Raw genomic sequence first — 10,000 nt, forward strand, 5'->3', positions numbered from 1 at the left:
AGAGAGAAGACACACCAGCCTGATAATCGGCCGTCGGGCGAGGTCCGTGACTCGAGTCTGTTCGGTGTGTCCCGTGCCGTCGGCCGTCCGAGGAGCCGTCGGCCTTCATTTTGGCCGACCTGACATGTTCAGTTGGAGACAGGACAGTCAGAGACAGGACAGTTAGAGACAGGACAGTCAGAGACAGGACAGTTAGAGACAGGACAGTCAGAGACAGGACAGTCAGAGACAGGGCAGTCGGGACTCACCCGGAAATGGCGAGCGGATGAGCCTCTCAAAATCTGATGAAAATCTTTTAAACTGACCTTTGTTGATCTGAAATGAAGACAGATTCAGCAACTGCACGGTCTATTTCTCTCTTCAAATGTTTTCAGAAACACGTTTCGGTGAACTATTTTAGTCCAATATGAGATCGTATTCTGAACGAGCCGCCATGACAGTCTGGCTGTGAGTTTCCGGAGAAAAAAGAACCACGTGACACGTTCGTCCAATCAGCTGCCGGTTCTCATTTTCTGGGAAACAATCAGACTGTTAATGGAAACAATAGAGAGCAGCGCTGCCTGCTGCTATGGAGACGTATTACGTTTCGCGCACGTGCAGAGCGTACGCTCAAGTCGGCGTCTCCTCAGTACGTTCTGAGGAACTTTTTGGACCTCGGGGACCCGACTGATCAGTCCGACTGGCTTTACTGCCGACGGTCGGCCGTCTGGTTCAGAATTCACCGAAGAGACAAGACGTAATACATCTCCATAACAGCAGGCGGCGCTAATCTGGATTGTCGCCCAAAAATGAAAACGGGCAGCTGATTGGATGAACGCGTCACGTGGGTCTGGTCAGCATGAGGAGGAGGAGCCAGGCTGTTGTGGCTGTGTATGGTTCTTCCACACGCTACTGAGGCTCCTGTTTGTGAAATTAATACATTGTTAAATTGCCAATATGTCTTGTTTCTTCAAACTTCAATCATCCAATCCACCAAACGAGTCAACGGCTCTGACAGCTGTTTGGCGTTGGCAGAGAAGATTTGGCAAATTTTTCATGGGCGCAACCCACATACTCAGCGCTGCTGCTCATCCCACACATGCATGTCATAAATTAGGTTTATTAACCATGATTTTACAAAAAACGTTGGAAAAAAAGTGACAAAAAACCCGTGAAAAGCATCGAAAAAAAGTTCCAAAAATAAGTAAATTTTCTATTTTGATCCTACACAACACCTTCAACCTTCAACATTGTACAGGGGAGTACTCCACACTGTCACCGGTGAAAAAGGGTGATAATTAAATTACACCACTAAAAGACCTCCTCCAACACTGAAGAATTCTCCGTTTCACCCAAGAACAACATCCCTGTCAGTCGCATGCAACCTCAAAGTGAGTTGTGGAGCAGATGTGTTTTGATTTAGTTTCATGGTTACAGACGTAAAAAAAAAAAAACAAGAGTGATGTAATGGTGAAAATCACAACCAAAAGTCTAATCACATCCTTGGCTCCGCGCTCATCTGTCCCTCTGACGTTAATGGAAATTACTCTTTAGAAGTTATTGAACTACCTGATTAACCCTTGTGTTGTCTCCCCGTCAACCATGAAAAATGTCGCGTTTTTAAAAAGTTTTTTAATTTGACGTTTTTTTTGTTTTTTTCCAAACGTTTTGGTAACTTTTTTTAGACGTTTAAGTCACTTTATTATTGTTTGGGTAGCCTAGAAATCGAGACGCACCCTAGCGGCAGCAAATGTAATTTGCAGCCAGGGTCAGTTTAGCAACTCTCCGTTGGCTCGCGAGCTGGAAAAACCAAACTCTAGTCAGGCCAATCACATCGTGTATAGAGTGGGTGGGCGGGGCTTATGGCTGCTGCTGCTGCTGCAGGTGAACAGCGGTCTTCGGAATCGGCTTTGGCCGCGACTCTGGAAGACTTGGAGTTCAGCTTTTCTTTGAGAAAAGAGCAAAGAACGGCACTGAAGTCATTCTTAAAAAAGGAAGATGTGTTCAGAGTTTAAAGTTGAATCTATCAACTAGCGTTGCTCTGATTGGTTGTAGTGCTATCCTATTGCGTGCAGAGGGAATTTGAAAGACAACCGTTTGTCCCGCCCCTCTGATTGAGCCCAGCCAATGGGGAGTTCCCAGACCCAACATCTGGATGTGGGGCTGGCTTGTCAGGCTACGTTTTGGGTGCTTTTTTGACGTTTTGGGTGCCTTTTCCGACGTTTTGTCGTCTTTTTTTTTGGTCTGCACTTATTTCGACGGCCCATACTTTGATATAATTTTATATAAATAAATATTCAATATAATATAAAGATCAATATAATATATTAATTTTTTTTTTAAACTGAGTCAAATTTCACCCGAAGCCAACATGAGGGTTAAAGGCAACCGAAGAGACTCACTGAAGAGAAGTAAAAAGCACTTTTTAATTCTCTAAAGCCGACTACCAAAGAAATGCCTGGACATATTGTTGCCAATTCTGAGCTTACTGTTTACTGTCCTTTCTTTCTGGTGCAGTGTGAAGTCCTCATCATGCGTTACCTACTGTAGGTGTGAACAAACCGTACTTGATATTTTAAGTGCTCAGTGAAAAACAGACATGCCCTCATCACAGGTTTTTTCAGCCGGTAACGATTGGCGATCTTCAGTACCTGACAGCAGAGGTGAGCTTGGCTGTGTTGTCTGACAGCATGCTGATGGCTCCATCATCCTCTCCCTCTAAACCCTGCACACACACACACACACACACACACACACACACACACACACACACACACAATACACAATACACAATAACCAATCAATACTAAACTGGAAAGAAATGGACTTGTAAACTGTGTGTGTGTGTCTGTGCGTGTCTGTGTGTCTCTGTGTGTGTGTGTGTGTGTGTGTGTGTGTGTGTCTGTCTGTCTGTCTCACCATGATGCTCTTCAGGTGTTTGACCTCGTCCTCCTGAGCTCTGTAAGAGTCCAGCTCCTCCTGGACCGACTCCGCCACCTCTGGGAACGGACTGGAACACAATACCAACGCACGCTCAACTTCTAACCAATCAATGAGCTTCTTATTGTATTCGTTCTTAACCAATTCAGAAAAACAGGCTTAGACAAGGAGCGAGGGCTGTACCGGATCTGACGTATTTGATTCAAATTTGTCAATTCAATATGAACATTCATACAGATTATCTAGCAATCAGAAAATCCACTGCTGTGAGGTTCGAATGATTTCGACCACATTAATAGTCAAATGCGGCCGGAAATTATTTTTACACTTCTCACGATATCAGACGCAAGTGCAGAGCAGCCGCCAGTAGACGGAGTCTGACCTGGTTGGTCTTATAATACATCTGGCTTTGAAGATGAGTCTGGCTTGGACCTTGAAATCAGCAGAGAACATTCCTCCCTCTCCCCCGCCCGCCCGCCCGTTCGCCAAAGTTGACTCTGAGTTCACTTTTGCAGAGCAGTTAACGGAGTTGAAATTGTACAAAGCTGTAAGTAAAACCCAGCATTAGAACGTTTGAGGGTACGGGGTCTCTCTCTCTCTCTCTCTCTCTCTCTCTCTCTGTCTCTCTCTCTCTGTCTCTCTCCATCGCTCTCTTTCTCTCTCGGCAGTAGGGATGCACTGAATCCAGATTTTTGGGGTTCGGCTGAATCCTGAATCCCCTGGTTGAGATTCTGCTGAATCCTCGTCCCATCCTCAGTCCATGAACACAGTAAACTCATTAATGAAGTAAACAGTGACTGTCCTTCCTTTGCCGTACCTGAAGTTGCTGCATTCTGGCTGCTGTCTGTAGATTCCTTCATCACAACTCGTATTCTTCCAGATGTTTCATACCAGATGTTGTAACAGCGGTGATGTTGTGTATAGTTTAGGGTCCTCGCCACCACCAGACTAATCAGCATTGCAGATTGAACATGTAGCTGGACTTGAATGGCCTTCTTTTGACTGAAAGTTCTGCCAAACTACACTTTTTCTGCTCACCAGTTCCATTTCCACTTTCTCACAGCCTGCTGCATTGAACGCTCCACCTACGTAAACACCTTCCTGTAATCAACGGCGCCGTCATTACGGCGACCAGCGTAGCGCGCTGAGTGCTAGTGTAGGCAGAAACCCAACCCCGTCAAAAAGCCCAATATTCAGCCCAATCAGAAGCTAGGGGTGGAGGAAAAAAATCGATACAGCATAGTATCGCGATATTTTCTGTGGCAATACTGTACGCCATGTACAATACACAGACGCCAAGTATGGATCTTTTATGATATATGTGTTGGTCAGTTTGTCTGCTTGATAATCCCATTTTGCAGCAATACAATTGAAGTGAGATGAACAAACAGAGAAATATATCTTTTTAGATAAAACAGATGTTGACAAAAGTTTCCTTTTGGGGAAAAATTTGAAGTTGGAAAAAAGTTAATGAATTGCAATAGATCGCAGAATATTGCAATAATATTGTATCGTGACATAAGTATCGTGATGATATCGTATCGTGAGGCCTCTGGTGATTCCCACCCCTATCAGAAGCCCAATCCTGGATTCGGTGCATCCCTGCTCGACACACGGACTGCAGCGTGCAGTTCACTGTGGCGCTGACTCGCACTCCATCGTTCTCTTTCTCCGTCTTTTTAAATGAGTCTGAAGCAGAAAGCAACTTTTAATTACTTACTTTACTTTTAATGATATTAAAGAAAGAGAAATGTTCTCCCCTCGTCTCAAAATAGTCATAAATTAATACAAGAGCAGCCTCCTTCCTTCTTTACTGCTGCAATGAAACGCTTGGTTATGTTGTAACCTCGGTTCTCTGAGTAAAGACTATTTTTACAGTTATATATTTCTTAATTGAAGTTTTCTTTAAAATAGTGTTAAAATCTCATCTCGTCTCGTTCTCGTGAACCCAGTCTCATGTCTGAATCCCAGTTCTCTTATTTTATTCCTCACTCCTCGTTTGAGCCAGAAGTTGTTGTGGCCCTCCTTCCTTGAAGGGCGTCTCAAAGCTCTTATTCCTGCAACGAGGAGCTGTGAGCGAATCAGAGTATTTTAAGTCGACTGCGTGGTCGACGACGGATGATCAGACCAATCGACTTTCAGGGGAAAGCCCTACAAGGAGCCAATCAAATCACAACCCTGGAAACTGACCTGCCCTTGTGTTTCTGCCAGAACTTGTCAGCGGCAGTCAGGTCGTAGGTCTTCCTGATCTTCTTCTTCGGCCTGGCGCCAGTAGGAGACGGATCGGCCCCCGCCCCCTCCTCCATCACCACCCTGTTCAGCTGCAAGTCCTGAACACAACAAAGGGGAGGGGGGGGGGTGGAGAGCATAGATAAAAAGTTACACAACACGTCAATAGTGTCATGTAGAAAAAGGTAAAATAAAAACAACATCTAAAACATTGTAAAAACATTCAAAATAAACATTGGTGTGGCCGGGTTGGGTCAGTGGGTAGAGCGGGCGCACATATACTGAGAGGTTTATGCCTCGACGCAGAGGTCCAGGGTTCGAATCTGACCTGTGACAAATTTCCTGCATGTCCCCTCTCTCTCTCTCTCTCTCTCCCCTTTCTCACCTAGTGGTCATGTCAAATAATTTAGTTTTTGTATTACAAATAGTTTTTCCTGCGTTAAACGATCTGAATCAGCTCTTTAAGTCTTCTGAATAAACTGAATCCAAAGTGAAAAGCACCAGCATGAAAAACCAAGACGTGTTTGTGTGTGCGCGTGTGTGTGTGTGTGTGCGTGCCTGTGTGTGTGTCTGTGCCTGTGTGTGCCTGTGCCTGTGTGTGCGTGCCTGTGTGTGTGTGTCTGTGCCTGTGTGTGCGTGCCTGTGTGTCTGTGTGTGCCTGTGTGTGACTGTGTCTGTGTGTGTGTGTCTGTGCGTGCGTGCTTCTGTGCGTGCGTGTGTGCCTGTGCGCGCGTGTGCCCTTGTGTGCGTGTGTGTGTGCCTGTGCGCGTGTGTGTGCCTGTGTGTGTGTGTGTGGGTGTGTGTGTGTGCGCGCCTGTGCGTGCGTGTGTGTGTGTGTGTCTGTGTCTGTGCCTGTGCGCGTGTGTGTGTGTGTGTGCCTGTGCGCGCATGCTTGCATGTGTGTGTGCATGCATGTATGTGTGTGTGTGTGTGTGTGTGTGTGTGTGTGTGTGTGTGTGCCTGTGTGTGTGAACACCACCATCTTCAGGTTCACAGTCCTAAAATCCTGGAAGTGATTCGGAGACACTTAATGAATAGAAAACCTGATCCAAGAGCAGCAGGCGAAGCTCTCCAGTGTTTAAAGATACATCTGGGATCAAGTCCAGCCCAAAGACAGCACGTCACTACTGATTACACCTCGTGGAGTCTGATCCACAGTAGCAGATCATAATATCGCTGTTGCTGTGGGAACAGCAAAGGGAGGGATGGGGGGGTGGGGGATCGAGTCTCCTGCTAGGTGGCAGTCGGCTCTGTTCAGACCAGAACTGAAACTCAATAAAAACTAAAACCTAGGGCTGCTCAATGATGGAAAAAAATCCTAATCACAATGATTTAACGTGTCAAACTTAAGGCCTGCCGTTTTTAAGAGATGCTCTAACTACGTTTTTCACAAAATGAGCAATAGAAAAATGGTAAGAAACAGTAAAAGTAAGAAATGTATTTCCAACTCAGGCAGAAGTAGTATTTGATGTATGAATTGGGCTGTTCTGGTTTAGTTATGCTGCTCTCAACCTGTATTTATCCTCTTGTGTTCTCATTTTAGGCTTTTGTATTTTATTTATTTATGGGATTGTTGTGTGATGTGTGAAAATGTGTGTGTTCATGTATGATGGGTGGATGGATGGATGGGTGGGTGGGTGGGTGGGTGGGTGGATGGATGGATGGGTGGGTGGGTGGGTGGATGGTGGAGAGGTGGATGGATGGATGGATGGATGGGTGGATGGATGGAGAGGTGGATGGATGGGTGGATGGATGGGTGGGTGGGTGGGTGGTGGAGAGGTGGATGGATGGATGGATGGGTGGGTGGGTGGATGGATGGAGAGGTGGGTGGATGGATGGAGAGGTGGATGGATGGATGGAGAGGTGGGTGGATGGATGGATGGATGGGTGGATGGATGGAGAGGTGGATGGATGGGTGGATGGATGGGTGGGTGGATGGATGGGTGGATGGATGGATGGGTGGGTGGGTGGGTGGGTGGGTGGTGGAGAGGTGGATGGATGGATGGATGGGTGGGTGGATGGATGGAGAGGTGGGTGGATGGATGGAGAGGTGGATGGATGGAGAGGTGGGTGGATGGATGGAGAGGTGGATGGATGGATGGATGGAGAGGTGGGTGGATGGATGGAGAGGTGGATGGATGGGTGGATGGATGGATGGAGAGGTGGATGGATGGATGGAGAGGTGGATGGATGGAGAGGTGGGTGGATGGATGGAGAGGTGGATGGATGGATGGAGAGGTGGGTGGATGGATGGATGGATGGGTGGGTGGATGGGTGGATGGATAGATGGATGGATGGATAGATGGGTGAGTGTGTGTGGATGGCTGGATGGATGGATGGGTGGATGGGTGGATGGATGGATGGATGGGTGTGTGGATGGATGGATGGAGAGGTGGATGGATGGATGGGTGGATGGATGGGATGGATGGATGGAGAGGTGGATGGATGGATGGAGAGGTGGGTGGATGGATGGAGAGGTGGGTGGATGGATGGAGAGGTGGGTGGATGGATGGATGGCTGGATGGCTGGATGGATGGATGGGTGGATGGATGGTGGATGGGTGTGTGGATGGATGGGTGGATGGATGGTGGATGGGTGTGTGGATGGATGGGTGGATGGATGGATGAATAAAGTATCTTCTTTCTTTCTTTCTATCTCTCTATCTATCTAACATTGTAAGTGTTTATATTCATGTGTTCATTCTGAGACAGATGAGTGACAGCTCACCAGGACGTCGTGGATCAGCGCCTGATAGGTCCAGGTGTGGTGGAGGGGCGTGGCCATGTCCACGTTACGATCCACCAGGACGAACAGAGGCCTCTGGAAACTGGAGAGGAGAGCACAACAATTACACACACACACACACACCTGCTCCTGATACAGCACTGCATTATGGGAAGTGGAGATTCCCATGACCTCACACCGTTTCAGTTGTATCCTTCCCACAGGCCCACAGGAAGTGCGCCGGGCTTTGAAGCAAATTAAACATAGTGAATGTGGGTACGCGATCTGTGCTGCCTGCACATCTTGCGCATGTTGGATCGTGCAGGCAGCACAGATGGCGTACCCACAGTGACCAAACAGTGAACTCAGAGCTGGGCAATATATCGATATTATATCAAGACTAGATATCGTCTTAGATTTTCGTCTTAGAAGAATAAGTGGTGTCTTTTCCTGGTAGTGATGTACTTTTCTGAACTTACCAGACTGTTCTAGCTGTTCTATTATTTACCTTTTCCGGCACTTAGAGAGGTTACACACCAACCAGACGGCCGACCGTCGGCAGTAAAGCCAGTCGGACTGATCAGTCGGGTCCCCGAGGTCCAAAAAAATGCCTCAAAACACACTGAGGAGACGCCGACGTGAGCGTATGCTCTGCGCAAAACGTAATACGTCTCCATAGCAGCTGGCAGCGCTTCTCTGTATTGTTTCCCAGAAAATGAGAACCGGCAGCTGATTGGACGAACGCGTCACGTGGGTCTGGTTTCTCCAGAAATTCACAGCCAGACTGTCATGGCGGCTCATTGAGAATACGATCTCATATTGGACTAAAATAGTTCACCGAAACGTGTTTCTGAAAACATTTGAAGAGAGAAATAGGCCGTGCAGCTGCTGAATCTGTCTTCATTTCAGATCGACAAAGGTCAGTTTAAAAGATTTTTGTCAGATTTTGAGAGGCTCATCCGCTCCCCATTTCCGGGTGAGTCCCGACTACCCTGTCCCCGACTGAACATGTCAGGTCGGCCAAAACGGCACAGAACACACCGACCAGACTCGAGTCACCGACCTCGCCAGACGGTCCAACGGCCGATAATCGGCTCTGTGTATCGTCAAAAGGGCAGAACAAATCGACAAAAAACATCAGAGAAAAGTCACAAAAATGTCGGGAAAAGCAACAAAAGTGGCGAAAAGACGACCGAAACTTTGAAAAAAACAAAACGTTGCATGGTCGATGGTAAGGGCGCTGACACACAGAGCCGATAATCAGCCGTCGGACCGTCTGGCGAGGTCGGTGACTCGAGTCTGGTCGGTGTGTTCCATGCAGTCGTCCGTCCGAGGAGCCGGGAAAGCCAGTGTGACTGATCAGTCTCCCCGAGTTGGTCCAAAAAGTTCCTCAGAACACCGAAGACACGAGACGTAATACGTCTCCATAACAGCAGGCGGCGCTAATCTGTATTGTCGCCCAAAAATGAAAACCGGCAGCTGATTGGACGAACGCGTCACGTGGGTCTGGTTTCTCCAGGAAATTCAAAGCCAGACTGTCATGGCGGCTCATTGAGAATACGATCTCATATTGGACTAAAATAGTTCACTGAAACGTGTTTCTGAAAACATTTGAAGAGAGAAATAGGCCGTGCAGCTGCTGAATCTGTCTTCATTTCAGATCAGCAAAGGTCAGTTTAAAAGATTTTCATCAGATTTTGAGAGACTCTAGTCACGCTCATCCCGCTCCCCGTTTCCTGGTTAGCTCTCCACCAATCAGATGGGTCATTTGAGTCCGACTGCTGGCAGTGCCCACCCCACCATTTATACATGTCAAATCAGCCAAAATGAAGGCCGACGGCCCCTCCGACGGACGACGGCACGGAACACACCGACAGACTCTGACTCGAGTCACCGACCTCGCCAGACTGTCAGACGGCCGATTATTGGCTCGGTGTGTCCGGGCCTTTATGCGCCTGCTCTATGGGTGGGATAAAATATCGATAATGCAATATATCGTTGTCCTTTGTGCCGTACAAGAATCCATAAACTGGCGCCAAATACGGATATTTTAATAGATTTCCCTGCTCCTAGCGTCGTTACTTTATGGCTCCTCGAGGTGGCGCTCAACACATCAAAAGAGGAAACT

At 47.4% G+C, this 10,000-nt stretch overlaps 1 protein-coding gene across 1 annotated transcript in view; it reads right to left on the reverse strand.

Moving 5' to 3' along the window:
- The window catches only part of scfd1 (sec1 family domain containing 1), a 55,977-nt gene that overhangs the window by 37,422 nt on the left and 8,555 nt on the right, over positions 1 to 10,000 (reverse strand). Inside the window, exons 10-13 of the mRNA XM_031310665.2 lie at positions 7,876 to 7,975; positions 5,110 to 5,249; positions 2,899 to 2,989; positions 2,631 to 2,704 (exon numbers count right to left, since the gene is read on the reverse strand). Coding sequence (XP_031166525.1) covers positions 2,631 to 2,704; positions 2,899 to 2,989; positions 5,110 to 5,249; positions 7,876 to 7,975 — 405 coding nt within the window. The remainder of the gene's footprint in view (positions 1 to 2,630; positions 2,705 to 2,898; positions 2,990 to 5,109; positions 5,250 to 7,875; positions 7,976 to 10,000) is intronic.

The sequence above is a fragment of the Sander lucioperca genome, chromosome 18, assembly GCF_008315115.2.
Source record: "Sander lucioperca isolate FBNREF2018 chromosome 18, SLUC_FBN_1.2, whole genome shotgun sequence".
Taxonomy (NCBI): domain Eukaryota; kingdom Metazoa; phylum Chordata; class Actinopteri; order Perciformes; family Percidae; genus Sander; species Sander lucioperca.